Source organism: Salvelinus namaycush, chromosome 25, assembly GCF_016432855.1.
Source record: "Salvelinus namaycush isolate Seneca chromosome 25, SaNama_1.0, whole genome shotgun sequence".
NCBI lineage: Eukaryota > Metazoa > Chordata > Actinopteri > Salmoniformes > Salmonidae > Salvelinus > Salvelinus namaycush.
The window spans coordinates 24,042,682-24,061,128 of record NC_052331.1 but is presented as its reverse complement, the minus strand read 5'-3'; the positions used below and the strand labels follow the sequence as shown (position 1 = coordinate 24,061,128).

At 40.0% G+C, this 18,447-nt stretch overlaps 2 protein-coding genes across 4 annotated transcripts in view; one reads left to right on the top strand and one right to left on the bottom strand.

The window, feature by feature from the left end:
• Positions 1-3,615, bottom strand: part of smg7 (SMG7 nonsense mediated mRNA decay factor) — a 43,006-nt gene extending 39,391 nt beyond the window's left edge. The window contains exons 1-4 of one of the 3 annotated variants that reach the window (XM_038963977.1): positions 3,491-3,615; positions 1,732-1,766; positions 1,242-1,359; positions 817-949 (exon numbers count right to left, since the gene is read on the bottom strand). In XM_038963977.1, coding sequence (XP_038819905.1) covers positions 817-949; positions 1,242-1,359; positions 1,732-1,766; positions 3,491-3,516 — 312 coding nt within the window. In that variant the 5' untranslated portion in view covers positions 3,517-3,615. The remainder of the gene's footprint in view (positions 1-816; positions 950-1,241; positions 1,360-1,731; positions 1,767-3,490) is intronic. The other 2 variants (XM_038963975.1, XM_038963976.1) reach the window with 2 other exon arrangements.
• A 1,657-nt stretch (positions 3,616-5,272) lies between these two features.
• LOC120019813 (nicotinamide/nicotinic acid mononucleotide adenylyltransferase 2-like) lies at positions 5,273-16,008 on the top strand. Its single transcript, XM_038963225.1, has 11 exons — positions 5,273-5,357; positions 7,827-7,915; positions 8,532-8,599; positions 10,990-11,068; positions 13,586-13,715; positions 13,950-14,030; positions 14,154-14,198; positions 14,424-14,500; positions 14,902-15,003; positions 15,203-15,270; positions 15,865-16,008. Exons 1-11 carry the CDS (start codon positions 5,273-5,275, stop codon positions 15,965-15,967), a joined length of 927 nt encoding a protein of 308 aa, XP_038819153.1. The 3' UTR covers positions 15,968-16,008.
• The last annotated feature ends 2,439 nt before the right edge of the window (positions 16,009-18,447 follow it).

Genomic DNA, 18,447 nt, shown 5'->3' with positions numbered 1-18,447 from the left:
CAGTATTTGGTCCCATATTCATAGCACGCAATGAATACATCAAGCTTGTGACTTATGTTGTATATTGTTCCCTGTTCAAATAAACGTAATAAATAAATAAGTTTCAAACATCATTTGAATTTCTGATGAACATACACTATCCAGTGCATTCGGAAAATATTCAGACCCTTTGACTTTTTCCAAATTTTGTTACGTTAGTCGTATTCTAAAATTGATTTTTTTTTAAATTCTCAATCTACACACAACACGCCACAATGACAAAGTTAAATTTTTGCAGCATTGAAGGTCCCCAAGAACACAGTGGCCTCCATCATTCTTAAATTAAATACGTTTGGAACCACCAAGACTCTTTCTAGAGCTGGCCGCTAGGCCAAACTGAGCAATCGGTGGAGAAGGGCCTTGGTCAGGGATGTGACAAAGAACACGATGGTCACTCTGACAGCTCCAGAGTTCCTCTGTGGAGATGGGAGAACCTTCCAGAAGGACAACCATCTCTGCAGCACTTTTTTATATAAACACACACATACATTAAGTTTTTTGTTTGTTTGTTTTTTGCTTTGTCATTATGGGGTGTTGTGTGTTGATTGATGAAGGGGGAAAAACAATTTAATAAATTTTAGAATTAGGCTGTATTGTAACAAAATGTGGAAAAAGTAAAGGGGTCTGAATATACTGTGTGTATGTGTACACACACACACTTGTTTTTATGGTTATGACATTTTATTTTCATAACTGTCTTCAACCATAAACATCGGTTACGCAGTTATATGGCAATTGTACCAGCCCTAGTTAGGCTACGTTGTAGTTGCAACTTACTTGTGTGTAGAATCCACTAGCTGCCTCGAGAAATAGGGACAGATTGGCCTGCACCTCACTTCTATTGGGGTTGGCTCGGTTCTTGGCTTGACTCTGTAGTGTTGTTATTTGATTTTTAAAAGCATGGTTCCAGCTGAAAAATAGAGGAAATCAAATACCTTTTAGTTTAATCAAACAGCTGATGATAATCAATCTAATTCCAACAATACAACAGTTGTATTGTGCTTGAACGCAAGCTGACTCACTAAACTTATCTACCGTCTTTATAGTTGTCTTGCAGTCTTACAAATATAATTGTATAATTGAGGACCATCTAATTGTTAGGAAGCAAGACTAAGACCCCTAGACCTAGCAAGAGAAGCGATAGTAGTAGGCAGGCTAATCGGTTTCATAACATAATCAATGTAATGTCAACTGGGGCTTACAGATCTTGCTCCACTTTCTTGTCCAAAGCATACTCCAGATCAGTCACCAGCATCTTCTGGTACAAGTCCTGAAGCGCTTGCCTTGAAGTCCAGACCTCTGATGCACCAAGCTTAAAATCTAGGGGAAAAGATGACACTCACTGATCTTTTATACACTTCAGATGGATTACGGTACAGACTAAACCACTAGAATGAGATTATATTTCTATAGGCTAAACATCCTTCATCAAATAGGCCTACAACAGTGAGACTATTCATAGATACCATGGGATACATATGCAGAATATGACAAATTAATATGCAATCCCTGTCCCTGTCCCTGTGGGGCTTATCAACATCCAAAAACAGACAAGTATAAAAGCTTTCAAGAACAAAACTTTCGACATTAAGAGAATATATTATCAAAAGCAATACTGTCTGCAATTCATACTCTATATGCAGGGGTTGTGGATTAAAACAAAGCAAGCCCAAATTTGAGGTGTGAACATACCTGTCATGTCAGCCTTCAGGGCCTCTGCCTGCCTGCTTGGTTGTAAACAAACAAAAGAGGCGGCAAGCTAAGTCAATCAATACAGACCCACTGAGAACCACATCTTACAACGCTACCTAGTATAAACCATAATGAATTAAAATCAGTGTATTGGATATTTAAAAAGATTAACATGAAAACTATGGGGATTAAAGACAGGGTGTGCTAGTCCTCTGCCACTAATTCCTAAATTCAATCAAACATGTAACAGGAGATTGTATTTGTGGTTTGACATGCTGGAAAGGGATAGGCTAAAAACTACAGATACTACTAGTTTCAATGGAAACTGAGCACTATTTGCCAGAAAACAGGAGGATACATATGTTTTCGTCTTATGTAATATACTACTTCTCATGATCGCATCTTTCCATCGCCAATAGACTGCTTTATTGGATTACTATGCATTCAAATGATACAATACTACTGGTATCTCGTAAACTAAGCAAGATTGGCCATATACTGTTGTTATTATCCTTCATCGTGTAGCTCAATGGTCGGGCTAGGGATGAAGAATACTAATATACAGGGCTCACGCTACCAGTGTAGGGGGTGAAGTGTTTCTGCTCCTGTATTTCTTAAACCACGATTTGCTCTAACATCCCAATATCTGTTAACCAAATATTAGCCAATTCCTCTCTGATATAACAAAGGACCTGTATATTTTCATAAAAACAGCAAATTATTGGTTTAATTTCGTGAGACATGCACAGTGAAGTGTCAATCCTGCAAACTCGCACTCAAACAGGCCAAACTGGAATGCATGTATACCAAATTTAATCTAGCGTTAGCCAAAAACTGTCACCAGTCGCTGGCTGGCTACGATTTTAGATTGATTATAGTGGATGAATCTATGGTTACATTTGGCTTGCTGATTTTACTTGGCGTTTGATTTACAACATCCTTGCCTGGATAATCCAATGTCACTGACACTAGTCTGAGCTGCTAGGTAACGTTTGGCTAAAGCCAAGGCCCATGTAGCCAGCCATTTAAAAAAATTATTGTTAGTAATCAATGTGGACAGAAAGGTTCACTGCAGTGACTAACGTTAGCTAACTAATCCAGTTTAGCTAGTTAAATGGTAGACATCCGGACTCAGGTTGACATCCATTAGCTAACTAGCTACCAAGCTAAAAACGACATGCCCTGCAGGCTAACGTTAGCTAACTACCAAACAAGGGCAGGGGCGCTACTAGGTTAGCTAGCTAACGGCAGCCTATGATTAAACTAGTTATCCGTTCGCTAAGTAACGCGCTCGAGAATTAACTTAGTAACGTTAGCTAGCTATCCATTTTCCTTACGACACATACTACTTACATTCCTTCGCTATGGAAATAACCATAATGGTTAGTAAAAACTTGGCTAACGTGTTATCGTATCGGCCGAGCAAGCTAACGTTAACTAGTCATCCTAACGTTACCCGCGAGCTCGAAAAACTACTGTGTACTTTAGCTCACTAACATGCTAATAACTGACCCTAATCACAGTCACATACGTTTTTTACACGAATAAACAACAAGGATGGCATCTTTAGTGAAATTTCGTTCAAATAGGTAACGTTAGCTGCTAGCTCAAATAACGCGTTTTCCTGTTGTGCGTTGCTAGCTAACGCTGCTGGCTAATTAGCTAGACAGAACGGACATTTATGGCGATAACACAAATAAGATTAAGCAGTAGGTGAGAAGAAAAAAAAAACGTATAAAATGTAGAATTTCTAATTTACCGTAAATATTGGGCGCAGAGGTTCATCCTGTCCGATCGCCGGTCTTTAGACAACGACTGGTCCAAAAGCAAGAGCTACTCCCGGCGCCATATTGTTCGTCACTCTGTCACTAACAGAGCCACCGGCCCAGTTGCTGCGTTCTTGACAACTCTGAAACTCAAAAACCTCTGAGTTAAAAATTTGCGTACGGTATTTGTGTAGAGCTTCCTATTGGTTGATTCTGAGACTTTCCGAGTGGGAAACTCTGACCTAATCCTTCTACGAGTTTCCAAGTCGGAATGTCCGAGTTCCTGAGTTGTTTTGAACGTGGTAAATGTACACCATGCAAATTGTGAGCGGCACAAGGTATGGTCAAGTTTTGTTTCAAGCCAGTGAGTCTGCTTCGCGGTCACACTGACCTACAATAATATATCCATTCTGATCTCAATTGCCTTGGGCGGAATTAGGAAAATTATCAAAATGTACCTAGCCTAACCTAGGCTAACTAGGTTAACTAAGAGGTTAATTATAGGCTATACTAGAATGGAATCACCCAGACATTTACAGTTCGATTGCCTTTTTCACATCACAAGTCGAGTCAACTTTGACATAATGGTCCTGACCTCTTGGCAGATATATTAGGTCTATGCTCGTTCACAACAGGGAGGTTGCAATACTGCACACAGCCAACCCCAATGCGAACAGGGGAACACAACAGGGGATCACAACCTTAAAAAGACAGCAGAATTATCCCACCTCTGCCACCAGTGTAGTGATTAAAAGACAAATCAAATTCGGAACAGCCAGAATGGGGCTTGAACCAGCGACCCTGCTGTTATGGGGCGAGCACAGCACCAGGGAGCCCAAGACCAGACCAATTTTAAAGAGAACATGGTAGTCTACACTCACATTCATGGAGTCTATGAGGAAAATACGTTTAATTTCACTATATAACCAATTAACATTAACTCAATTATTTGTTGAATTTTTAAATGCATGATAGGGTCATATACTGTCTATTATGTACAGCTATCACAGCAAATGTATAGGCCTAATTATTATTATTATGATGGTAAATTGTCCATGGGCCACACAAACCATAACTGCAACTTGAGGGTATAGTGCCAGCGCAGAAAGGATGGAATGTTCTTTACATTAAAGGAAAACCCACTTGCCACATCAAATTATGCATTTTGTGACAAAGTGACACTTTGCTTCTTGAATGTCCAATATCTTGAAAACTTGACTGCTGACATTCAAAACATTTTGGGACTGTATTAACAGTGGACTAATAAAAAAAATACAAATATATAGTTTTTGAGTGGAGTTTTCACTTAAGGTAAGCCTATAAGACTAAGGCCATCAGCCCTTTTAACAACAGTTAGTTCAGTGTTCTCACTTAATCTCATGTCTAAACCGTCTAGGCTACTCGAGTCAGAAGCAAATTAATACTGGAGTAGTAGGTCTAATTAAAAACGGAAGAAACATTTCGATCAGTGGCTTGCCCCATTATGTGGCAAATTTGCCAGAGGCTACATACACTAAGTCTATAATAAAAGCCAATGTAGCCTACCTATTGTTTTAAATTGTATTGTAAAATCAAACATTTTCAAATGCCCAGTGCTGTGAGTGCCTTTGGTCCTGTGCCTTTAATATAGAGTGCAGTGACGCTCTGTATCCTGCGAGGAGACTTGGATACTGCCGCATCCAAATGAACCTCGCCTCTCTCTGCGGTCGCTAACAGCAAAACAAAGAAGAACAAATCGGTAGTTGCAGAAAAAGAGACTCATATCCAATCATATCATGACGGACAACACTAAAACGCACGTTATTTTGCTGTCATGTGGAAGTTTTAACCCCATCACTAAAGGACACATTCATATGTTTGGTAAGCATTACCAATGCGTTCTTCTGTATATTTTGAAGGGATGTTTGGTGCCCCAGATGTTGTGGGTAGGATATTAGTTTAAGAATGAGAAGGCGTTCAGGGGTCTACATTACTATGGCAATTAACCTATATATCAGTATTATAATATCAGAATTGGGTGATGTTGGGTAGGCGTTTTGCCATAGACCTTTATGGTATTTGCTGTCCACGAGGGGGGTGCTGAAATGGGCGACGGCCTCAGTGACGGAAATATGATTATGTCAATTAAGTTAAAGTCTTATCATTGAATTTCACGTGGGGGTCTTTATTTTGCTGTGTGTTTTTGAACACCACGTATGTTTAAAATAATTACATGAATTAACACCAGAACCGTTCCATCTACAGGTTATTATTACTATATTGAACGCACAGTATCATTTCAGTGTAGTCTACGTTGGTGTATGCTGCATAGCCCGACCAGCCCTAAAAACAATAGCAAATGGATTTGGAAAAAGTAGGCTAGGCTATTTTGAGAATGTATTGCAGTATACGGATGTTGAGCCACTGGACACAGGGGCATCTTGAGCATGTTTGGGCATTGGTTGCCTGATAGCACATACTGCGTCACTCATAACGAATGAGAAATTGTATCTCAAATCGTAATAGCATACAATCAATCTTACTGTGCAGCCGAGCAATAATGTAAAACAATCGGCTAAACACAACAGGTATTCACCAATTCATGGAAATGCAGCAAAATATCAAGGCAACACAAATGGCAAATCTAAATCTCTTGACTAAATATTTTCTCATTTTTGACATATGTGTGGTCCTGTATATCCTTTCTTTTTCATGTTCTGTGACTGCAGACTTGCAATTTGATTGATCCATTGAGGCAATTGCGTTATTGTCTTTGCCTTAAATGTTATCAGTTTTCAACGGACATTTCGTCAATTAAATATCTGTGGACTATTTCATCATGGTTTTCTTGTTGCTTTAAATATTAGGCTACTGATCCAGTACACACAAGTCAGTAATGGCACAGTGCCACAATTAGGGATATTTCACATTTCAACAGCCAGCCAGTTGCATCAGTATATTGACGTAAACAATCACAGAATAACTAGTAAAGTACTCTATTTTATAATACAAACCATTATCATAAAAGATAGTTAAATGACCGTCATCCAAAGTTAGGGTACACCATAGGCTAGTACCCTGAAAAATAACAAAATCCTAAGAGATAGTCATTAGAATAGATTGAGTGAAATCATTATGCTGCAGCAGTAGTAAGTGAACCTAGAATATTATGGGGCAGAGGGGGAAAGCATCCATGTTTCCATGACCTATTTTTCACACCACCTCTCTGTATGCCTTGGAGTGGCAGTTCTGGAAAAATGAAAGTACTGTAGTTGCTCATAGGGAGCAATGGAAACTCCCCAGTGAGGCCTTCTGACTCACAGCAGGATTACACGAAAGAACAGAAAGTGATGAAGCAAATACATGCATATATCAAGGACTAGGACTACTGAATATGAAAAGTTGTGGATGGTGTCAGATCATGCATTTCAATAGTTATTCAGTTTAATCTATTTTTCAAGTCATTGTTGAGAAGAATTGTGATTCTCTTGAGAATGTGAGGGTGAGACGCTTGTAGCTCATTATCACCTCATTCAATAGTTGCATGTCTTCACTAAAACCCTTGTCTGTGTTGCAAATGGCACTCTATTTCCTATATAGTGCACTACTTTTGACCAGAGGCCTATGGTCCCTGGTCAAAAGTAGCACACTACATAGAGAATAGGGTGCTATTTAGGACGCAGCCTTGGTTTCTTTTTTTTGTTGCCTCAATCCATCTGATTTGGAGGGCAACCCCAGATTTCTGACTTTCTCATTAACATTCGACTCAAAACATAGCTTTCTTACTTTCCTCTCTCATACCCCGTCTTCTTGCATGAATAATACATTCTCTAATCATATTAATGTATATGACTCTATCTGTAGTGGCTCTGCTCAATTTGCACAGGCATTGTACATCATACACTTTGAGCTGGTATACTTGCAACATATAGTCTTCAGTAAGTTTCCACAGACAGGCTTGCTTGAAGAGGACTCATATAATGAGTTTCTCTATTAGTGGCATGCAGGCAGTAACGTTACTCCACAACAACAGAGTGAATAGATGAATAGATTAATTCTTGCCCTGTGGTCGAAACAAAAAGTTCTCATCAATCAACTTCCAATTGAAAACAACTGTTATTATAGACTTAATTTGTAGCCTAGACTAAAGCATGGTTTCTGGAATAATTTTATTGGTCTCCCTGGAGATATTATGTACAAATTAAATTGCATGTATACTGGCAAACCAGGCTTAATTTATTTTTGGGTTTGCTGATGGCAAACAGGTTACCTGATTAAAACTGTAATATTGTGCACACTATGAACTATGATAAGTATGTTGACAGTTACATACTGTATCTGCTTTTACAGAAAAAGCCAGAGAATACCTGCACAAAACAGGGAAGTTCATTGTGATTGGGGGTATCATTTCACCTGTACATGACTCCTATGGCAAACCGGTAAGAACTTCTTTAACAGTATATTCCCAGACGGCTTTGTTTGGTATCTATGAAGTTCGAGTAACTAACAAAGAATCCCCTAATCTTATATGACTGACATGAGTATAATTACAGTAATGACGCACAGTAGTGATAGCTTGTGGTTATTTTTATGAATGTGACCTTTTTGTGTGACCTTTTTGTGTGGTCCTCCTGTGTAAGTGTTCATGTTGCATTCAGATTACATAAACCACCTCTAATACTATCGTCATCTATTCTCCCGAGCCGTTTCTGGAATGAATGAAAAGCTTTTCCCAGTTTCTCTCTCTATAAGAAACAGAAAACATGAATAATAAATGTAGGAGAAATGCCGTTTCAGTCAGATCATGAATTTTATGTGCATTTTATATTCCTCACAAATAAAACATGTCAAACCAGTGGATTACCATGCAGAGACATACAATAAATTGAATAAACACAATGTATGAGTTGTAAATGGCACCCTATTCCCAACATAGGGCACTACTTTTTACCAGATATAGTGTGCTATATAGGGAATAGGGTGCACACAATGTGACACACACAATGAACACAATGACTGGTTGAAAGCTTTATCAATCCCACCATGTGTTCACAGGGCCTCGTCCCCAGCAGACATCGTCTCACCATGTGTCAACTGGCAGTACAGTCTTCCGACTGGATCAGGTGAGTCAGTGGCTATCTGCCCAGAACAACAAGGCTGAGTCCCAAATGGCACCCTATTCCCTACATTCTGCACTGCTTTTGTACAAATCAAATCAAACTTTATTTGTCACATGCGCCGAATACAACAAGTGTAGACTTTACCGTGAAATGCTTACTTACAAGCCCTTAAGCAACAGTGCAGTTCAAGAAGAGTTAAGAAAATATTTACCAAGTAGACTAAAATAAAAAGTAATAATAAAAAAGTAACACAATAAGAATAACAATAATGAGGTTATATACAGGGGGCACTGGTACTGAGTCAGTGTGCAGGGGTACAGGTTAGTTGAGGTACTTTGAACATGTAGGTGAAGTGTCTATGCATAGATAATAAACAGCGAGTAGCAGCAGTGTACACAAGGGAACGGGGGGGGGGTCAATGTAAATTGTCTGGTGGCAATTTTATTAATTGTTCAGCAGTCTTATGGCTTGGGGGTATAAGCTGTTGAGGAGCCTCTTGGTCCTAGACTTGGCGCTCCGGTACCGCTTGCGGACACCAAGGAACTTGAAACTCTTGACCTGCTCCACTACAGCCCCATCAATGTTAATAGGGGCCTGTTCGGCCCGCCTTTTCCTGTAGTCCACAATCAGCTCCTTAGTCTTGCTCACATTGAGGGGGAGGTTTTTGTCCTGGCACCACACTGCCAGTTCTCTGACCTCTTCCCTATAGATCGTCTCATCGTTGTTGGTGATCAGGCCTACCACTGTTGTGTCGTCAGCAAACTTAATGATGGTGTTGGAGTCGTGTTTGGCCACGCAGTCGTGGGTGAACAGTGAATACAGGAGGGGACTAAGTACACACCCCTGAGGGGCCCCAGTGTTAAGGATCAGCGTGGCAGACGTTGTTGCCTACTCTTACCACGTGGGGGCGGACAGTCAGAAAGTCTAGAATCCAGTTGCAGAGGGAGGTGTTTAGTCCCAGAGTCCTTAGCTTAGTGATGAGCTTTGTGGGCACTATGGTGTTGAAAACCGAGCTGAAGTCAAAGAACAGCATTCTCACATAGGTGTTTCTTTTGTCCAGGTGGGAAAGGGCAGTGTGGAGTGCGATTGAGATTGCATCATCTGTGGATCTGTTGGGGCGGTATGCGAATTGGAGTGGGTCTAGGATGTCCGGGAGGATGCTGTTGATGTGAGCCATGACCAGCCTTTGAAAGCACTTCCTGGCTACCGATGTGAGTGCCACGGGGCGGTAATCATTTAGACAGGTTACATTCGCTTCCTTGGGCACAGGGACTATGGTGGTCTGCTTGAAACATGTAGGTATTACAGACTTTGTCAGGAATAGGTTGAAAATGTCAGTGAAGACACTTGACAGTTGGTCCGCGCATGCTTTGAGTACACGTCCTGGTAAACCGTCTGCCCAGCGGTTTTGTGAATGTTGACCTGTTCAAAGGTTTTGTTCACATCGGCTACCGAGAGCGTTATCACACAGTCATCCACAACAGCTGGTGCTCTCATGCATGCTTCAGTGTTGCTTGCCTCAAAGCGTGCATAAAAGGCATTTAGCTCATCTGGTAAGCTCATGTCACTGGGCAGCTCGCGTCTGGGTTTCCCTTTGTAGTCCGTAATAGTTTTCAAGCCCTGCCACATCCGACGAGCGTCAGAGTTGGTGTAGTAGGATTCAATATTAATCCTGTATTGACACTTTGCCTGTTTGATGGTTTGTAGCAGGACATAGCGGGATTTCTTATACGCGCCCGGATTAGTCTCCCACTCCTTGAAAGCGGCAGCTCTAGCCTTTAGCTCGATGTGGATGTTGCCTGTAATCCATGGCTTCTGGTTGGGATATGTACGTGTAGTCACTGTGGGGACGACGTCGTCAATGCACTTATTGATGAAGCCGATGACTGAGGTGGTGTACTCCTCAATGCCATTGGATGAATCCTGGAACACATTCCAGTCTGTGCTAGCAAAACAGTCCTGTAGTGTAGTATCCGTGTCATCTGACCACTTCCATTGTGCACTATATAGGGAATAGGGTGCCATTTGGGACATAGACCAGGTTAATATAGGTATCATTGTCAGTAGACAGGATGATATCACTTTCTCTATTTGTCCTTTGAGACAGGATGTTTTTCTGGCAATGTTATTATCAAGACATGATGTGTGAGGTATTTAGCAGATGTGCATTTTCATCAGTTCTATTACCCTACTAATGAAAAGGATAGAGATCAGGGCACGTATTCATAAAGCGTGAGTAGGAGTGCTGTTCTAGGATCAGTTTTGCCGTTTAGGTTATGATGAATCTACAGGAGGGACCTGATCCTAGATCAGTACTCCTACTCAGAGATGCTTTGTGAATAGGGGCCCAGAAATGCACAGCTGTTCATCTATCATGTGTTATTTTCCTGCAGAGTGGATCCCTGGGAGTGCTACCAGGACACATGGCAGACTACATGCAGCGTGCTGGAGCATCATCGTGACCTCATGAAGGTAAGCCGGGGTTGGGGGGCGTGGGGGGGGGGGGGGGGGGGGGTTCAGGCTGGGGAGTATTTTTCTCTACTAATACAGGACTAATGAAGGCCTAGTTCACTCATTTTGTGACCGGGAAAAAGTATGTATATCATTTTTTAAATGTTATATACAGTACCAGTCAAAAGTTTGGACACACCTATTCATTCAAGGGTTTTTCTTTATTTGTACTATTTTCTACATTGTAGAATAATAGTGAAGACATCAAAACTATGAAATAACACATATGGAATCATGTATTAACCAAAAAAGTGTAAAACAAAATTGTATATTTGAGAAAGTAGCCACCCTTTGTTTTGATGACAGCTTTGCACACTCTTGGCATTCTCTCAACCAGTTTCATGAGGTTGTCACCTGGAGTGCATTTCAATTAACAGGTGTGCCTTGTTAAAAGTACATTTGTGGAATTTCTTTCCTTAATGTGTTTGAGCCAATCAGTTGTGTTGTGACTGTCACATGTGCTCCCTCTCCGGCCTCAAGGTCACCAGGCTGCTCGTGATGGCGCACACCTGTCACCATTGTTACACGCACCTGCGTGTCATCACTCACCTGGACTCCATCACTTCCTCGATTACCTGCCCTATATATGTCACTCCCTTTGGTTCCTTCCCCAGGCGTCATTGTTTCTGTTTCATGTCTGTGCGTTGTTTGTGTTCCTTGTTTTGTATTATGTTGCATTTATTTATTAAAACACTCACTCCCTGAACTTGCTTCCCGACTCTCAGCGCACATCGTTACAGTGACAAGGTATGGGTGGTATACAGAAGATAGCCCTATTTGGTAAAATACCAAATCCATATTATTGCAAGAACAGCTCAGATAAGCAAAGACAAACAACAGTCCATCATTACTTTTAGACATGAAGGTCAGTCAAACCGGAAAATTTCAAGAACTTTGAAAGTTTCTTTGAGTACAGCCGCAAAAACCATCAAGCACTATGATGAAACTGGCTCTCATGAGGACCGCCACAGGAAAGGAACACCCAGAGTTACCTCTGCTGCAGAGAATAAGTTCATTAGAGCTGCCAGCCTCAGAAATTGCAGCCCAAATGCTTCATAGAGTTCAAGTAACAGACACATCTCAACATCAAATGTTCAGAGGAGACTGCCTGAATCAGGCTGTCATTGTCGAATTGCTGCAAAGAAACCACTACTAAAGGACACCAATAAGAAGAAGAGACTTGCTTGGTCCAAGAAACACAAGCAATGGACATTAGACTGGTGGAAGTCTGTCCTTTGGTCTGATGAGTCCAAATTTGTCTTTGTGAGACGCAGAGTAGGTGAACAGATTATCTCCGCATGTGTGTTTCCCACCGTGAAGCATGGAGGTGTGATGGTGTGGGGGTGCTTTGCTGGTGACGCTGTCAGTGATTTATTTAGAATTCAAGGCACACTTAACCAGCATGGATACCACAGCATTTTGCAGCGATATGCCATCCCATCTGGTTTGCGCTTAGTGGGACAATCATTTGTTTTTCAACAAGACAATGACCCAACACACCTCCAGGCTGTGTAAGGGCTATTTGACCAAAAAGGAGAGTGATGGAGTGCTGCATCAGCTGACCTGGCCTCCACAATCACCCGACTTCAACACAATTGAGATGGTTTGAGATGAATTGGACCGCAGAGTGAAGGAAAAGCAGCCAACAAGAGCTACGCATATGTGGGAAATCCTTCAAGACTGTTGGCAAAGCATTCCAGGTGAAGCTGGTTGAGATAATACCAAGAGTGTGCAAAGCTGGCAAAGGGTGGCTACTTTGAAGAATCTCAAATCTCAAATATAATTAGATTTGTTTAACACTTTTTTGGTTACTACATGATTCCATGTGTGTTATTTCGTAGTTTGATGTGTTCACTATTATCCACTATTATTAAAAAGTAAAAATAAAGAAAAGCCCTTGAATGAGTAGGTGGGTCCAAACTTTTGACTGGTACTGTATATTTTTTTGATTTATCAGGGGCACCCTCAGCACCTCTTCTCCTGCGGCTTTGTGTATTGCATGAGCTGTACATTTAGCAGTGAAGGATAATATCAAGATAAAATTGTGGTAGTTCAGAGAGGAGAGTTCAAGGTAGCCTACATTGGATGCAACAGAATTAGCTACTGTGTATGGAACTTATTCATAGATGATACATTCATGCACGGCCCACTAGCTAGTTGAAGTGTGTGGTGGAAATATGAATAAAGACTGAGGGCAATTTGAACTGTTTTTAGAAATAGCCTATAACATTACTGTATGCTGCAATTGTTTCCATGGCAACAAAACATTACCGTATTTAGAACACTACAGTATATCAAACCACTGCTGTAATATGTGACAAATCCTTCCATCAGAATGTGGGCAATCTATTTGTGGTGCTGACCTAAGCTGGATCAAATGCCATTTAACGGGACGGAAGGTGTCAATCATGGTATTTTGCCTAGTTAAATAAAGGTTATATATATTTTTTAAATGTAATTTTTTTTTTCTTTCCACAGAGAGTCACAGGGTGCATTCTGTCCAATGTGAACACACCGTCCACAACTCCAGTGATCGGCCAACCACAGAATGAGACTCAGACTGCCATCTATCAGAACCACAACACAATGAACAACAAGCCCTCTGCCAGTGAGGGATCATGTACATATATACTACACAAATGTCTTTCAGATCTCATTCGTGCCATTTTCATTAGGTTAACAATAAAGAGCTCAGAAAGTGAAATATAAATTATGATTGATGAGAAGGAGGAAAGGTTGTTGTAATGTACTAAAAATGGATTGTTTGCTTTCTATAACTTCTTCAATGGATGTAATTTGCTACTAGAAAATGTCTGATGTTTGCTTCCTCATACATAAACAGTTAAGCTTTGGGGGAAGATGAGCGAGAGCTTGGGCAAAATTTGCTGTGTTCGCCCCCACATTGATCGTTTTACCTTTGTGGGTAAGTAGTATGCTACACAAGCAACTTCCTGACAATCATACATTTGTAATTGTATGGTACAGTAAGTTCACAATGATTGATTAATAACCCTTTATTTTATCTTTATTTATTTTATATCAAAAGATGAAAATGCCAACCTTGGTACTGCAATGCGATATGAGGAAATTGGTGAGTTAACACTCTTTTGTATGTCTCCATAAGATTGATGTATTACCAATATTGCATACCGACTGTATATTGTCAGAATACAAAAGCTTTTAACTTGGGTCATTATATTTTCCCTTCACAAACCAAAATAACTTTCATTATTGAATAATTGAACAGGAAGTTATCTTATCCATGTACTTTTTGTTTATTGGGTGTCTAATTTCTGTCTTCATGTCTATTGTCCAGAGTTGCGCATCTTGCTTCTGTGTGGCAGTGATCTTCTGGAGTCATTCTGCATCCCTGGCTTATGGAAAGACAGTGATGTAAGTATGCCCTCTCGCTCTTTCACTTCCCTGTCTTCTTAAGTCTGTTGTAAGACTGTCATTCTCACAGAAAATAATAACACTTTTAGTTTTTTTCCCTAGTTATTTTCATACTTTACATAGTATACAGTACATACTTGTCCTAATGGCTTGCCCTGAAGTTCTAAGCAGACATAGTAAGGCCTCTAAAGAGGCCGAAGGGGACACTGGAAGACTAATGTTTTTGAATAATGTTGACATTTTAATCTATCCAGTCTCCACATAGGGACATGAATGATAATTATTTAATACCCTAATATGCATAATGTTGCATCCGAGACACTTTACCATAACTATTACAGTGACCCATTTAATCAGCATTATAAGGCAATACTGCAATGTGTCATACAAATGGTTTGCAGATGGAGGTGATTGTGGGAGACTTTGGGATTGTTGTTGTGCCTCGGGATGGAGTTGATACAGAGAGGATAATGAACCATTCCTCTGTGCTGCGCAAGAACAAGGTAGTATCTACATTATGAGCCTATATGAGTCATGAGCTTGGTCAAAAGTGGAAACCCAATAAGCTTGATAATGTAATCTGTTAAAGCTTATTATGTTCATGTCTTAACATGGTACCAACTCTGTACCATAGAAAATTATAAATATCCATTTTATTTATTTTATAACATGTAAAACTTTCTCTCTGTGTGTTTTTTCCAGGATAACATCACAGTAGTAAAAGACGATGCCAACCACCCTATGTCCATTGTCAGCTCAACCAAGAGCAGGTAAATGTGAATTATAAGTTAGCAACCATCCTATTTTTGGCCTCCGTTAGGCCTATTTAATAAATAATAATACCTAATTATAGAATCTACTGTCTTTTATTCACTGTGCACTCTGGTAAAGTTTGGTTCTTTTTCACAAATATGTATCTCTCAAAGGGAAAATCCACTCAAAAACCATCTTTAGCTATTTTTTTCAATAGTCCAATGTTGATACAATTCCAAAATGTTTTGCATGTCAAAGCTCAAGATTTCAAGATATTGGACTTTCAAGAAGCCAAGTGTCACTTGCCACATCATCATGATGATGCAAAATACCAAAAGATAGTTTTTGAGTGGATTTTCCCTTTAATGTACCACTTCAGTAGCTGTTTAGTGGCGCTTAGGTATAACCAAAACATTTGCTAAACATTAGGAGGCTGTTTCCCGGAAACAGATTAAGCATATAGTACTAGACTAAAAAGCTTTTTCAATGGATATTCTCCATTAAGCTTACTGTTTTGTCCAGGACTAGGCTTAGTCTACTCCTGGGAAACCGCCTCTAGTTGAACTAAGCTGTTCCCATATCACATTCTAATTCTATGTCCCTTCTATCAGACTGGCCCTGCAGCACGGGGACGGCCATGTGGTGGACTACCTGAACCAGACAGTCATCGACTACATCCTGCAGAGTCAGCTCTACATCAATGCCTCTGGATAGGAACTACTGCTCTGGCCTACTGTCATATTGTCCCCGTCTGTCTCTCATGTAAAATGTATACTTTTCTTGAGCTACTGCTTTTCCATTCGAAGGAGCATTAGATATGCATTTCCCTTCTTACTGTATCATAGTGACTCATCGGACCTGTGGATGTACTGTACAGCGAGGTGCTTAAGAGCTGTGTGTACGGTGGACCACCTTCACAACTGACTTTGTGTAGGCTGCGCCGGCCGCATGGGATAGTGTTTTTGTCTGTCCCAAATGGCACCCTATTCCCTATATAGTGCACTACTTTTGACCAGGGCCTATAGGGCTCTGGTAAAAAATGGTGCACTTTTTATTCAATACGGTGCCATTTGGGATGCAACCTTGGTGTCATGAAGAGAGGGTGCAGAGATTGTTACCGAATGAATGTTGACCTTTGCTGTTTGATTTAAATCTGTCGGTTCTTAGACTGTCGGTTCTTAGACTGCATGCTTAGAACGTTGTTTTTGTTTTGGCATGAGTACTTACTCACTTCGTAGATATATGTTGTGAAAGTGTTTGCAAAAAGACAAACATATAGTGGGTTCCCACCTCTCACTTCATTTTCTATTCACTATAATTCTACTGTATGTACAGAAGTATCTGTATTGATGTATTTGCGATTGCATATCAATGCCTAAATGTTTTGTCTTCAGTGGGCATTCGTGCAAAATGTAGATTTGTTTGCACATAAGACAATGATTTGTACATTGATTTATTTTTGTGTGCAAAGGATTTTGCACATTTCTCCTGCTTGCCACTAAGCAAATTACCACGACTCCCAAAGCAAATGCAATGAACCTGTTTCTTACTATGTGCTATGTAGCTATTTACTCGAGATTCTTAAAAAAATGTGTCTAGTGGAAAAAACAACAGCACAAACTACAGAAGTGCATTCCATGTGCCTGGGGATGAATTCACAGATATAACAGTCTCCCGCTCCCTTGCACTCAACACTCTGTCATAATATCATCTACCTGATATAAAATGTGCTCTAATGTTGTTCTGCAAAGGAAGTGGGGACATAGCCTTTGATCAATAGTTTCTTACTGAAGCTTCTCATGTTCAGTGCCAGGACACTTTAGACAGTTCAGTTTAATGGGCATTGAGTGTAACCATTGATTTGTGCAGTAATGATTTCACAGGGTAATAGGGTGTATACAGTATGTGCACATCACAGGACATTGGTGGCACCTTAGTTGGAGAGTACAGGCTCTTGGTAATGGCTGGAGCGGAATAAGTGGAATGGTATTAAATACATCAAACACATGGTTTCCATGCTATTCCTTTCGCTCCGTTCCTGCAATTATAATGAGCTGTCGTCCCCTCAGCAGCCTCCTGTGGTGCACATTGTGCCCAATTGGTCAACGCAAAATAATGACGATTATTTGGTTTAATTAGTGTCTCTAATTGTTACCAAAGCATCTTGCATTCATATCTATCCATTTGGATAAGAATATTAGGTTATTCAATCTTAATATCAGATGAAGCAAAAGCAAAATACATTCCACTGCTTCCTGCAATCTCACGGTTCATAATTTATAAGAAATGGACACACAAGTGCTACTAGTTGTTAATATTGTAGCGTTGTATAAGCCTGGCATGATGCAAGACTATCAATAGTACACTGTGTGTAAGATGTTCTAGACAAACAATATTGCTTCTTTATGTGTCATCCGAGTGTAATGAACAAACTGAACTGGGTCCAATATCCCTTCAAGCAGATGGTCTTTATACATGCATCCCTTGAGTCTTTCTATCAAACATCTCAGCAGGGTACTCCTTACATACACAACATCAGTTATTTGGTATTCTTCAAAGACTGGTTTAGATAAACAAGATGTGGAAAATCTGATATGAAAAATAAGCATCGTCGTGGTCCTAGTAATAGGGCAATGTTTAGTATAATAGTCTCAGCCCACTGGGCACAGACATTTCAACATCTAGTTTGGATTTAAATTTGGTTGAGTTGTCAACTAATGTGAATTCAACAAAAAATAAAAAAATAAAATCTCCATGTCATTAAATTTAGGTGAAAAGTTGGGTGAAAAAAAATACAAAATTCCAGTACGTTGATGACTTTCTGCAAATCCAATCAGTTTTCACGTTGATTCAACGTCATCACATTGATTTTGTGTTGTTGAACTGATGTGGAAACAACGTTGATTAAACCAGTGTTTGCCCAGTGGGAGCGAAGGTCTCATAGAACCTGAGGAAATTGTATGAGTAGAGGATTTATAGATATAATATGAAGAGATGTTTGATTTATATTTTATTCTGTTCATTGATTTATTTGGTAAGGAGTCCTGAAAACATCAATTTTTTGGAATCCTATGTAAAATGAGCTACAATTCCACTTTCAGATCTGGGTTTGTGTTGTTAAGGAATAAATATTGAAGTTTATTTGACAGAATACAACAGAAAAAACATTGTTTTTAACACTAGATCACTGAAAA

Bases quoted from the DNA above. Each gene is read 5' to 3' on its own strand.
- LOC120019813 (XM_038963225.1), top strand. From the start codon at position 5,273: ATGACGGACAACACTAAAACGCACGTTATTTTGCTGTCATGTGGAAGT. The intron at 5,358-7,826 runs GTAAGCATTACC...CTGCTTTTACAG, and splicing joins AGGACACATTCATATGTTTG to AAAAAGCCAGAGAATACCTG. The intron at 8,600-10,989 runs GTGAGTCAGTGG...ATTTTCCTGCAG, and splicing joins CAGTCTTCCGACTGGATCAG to AGTGGATCCCTGGGAGTGCT.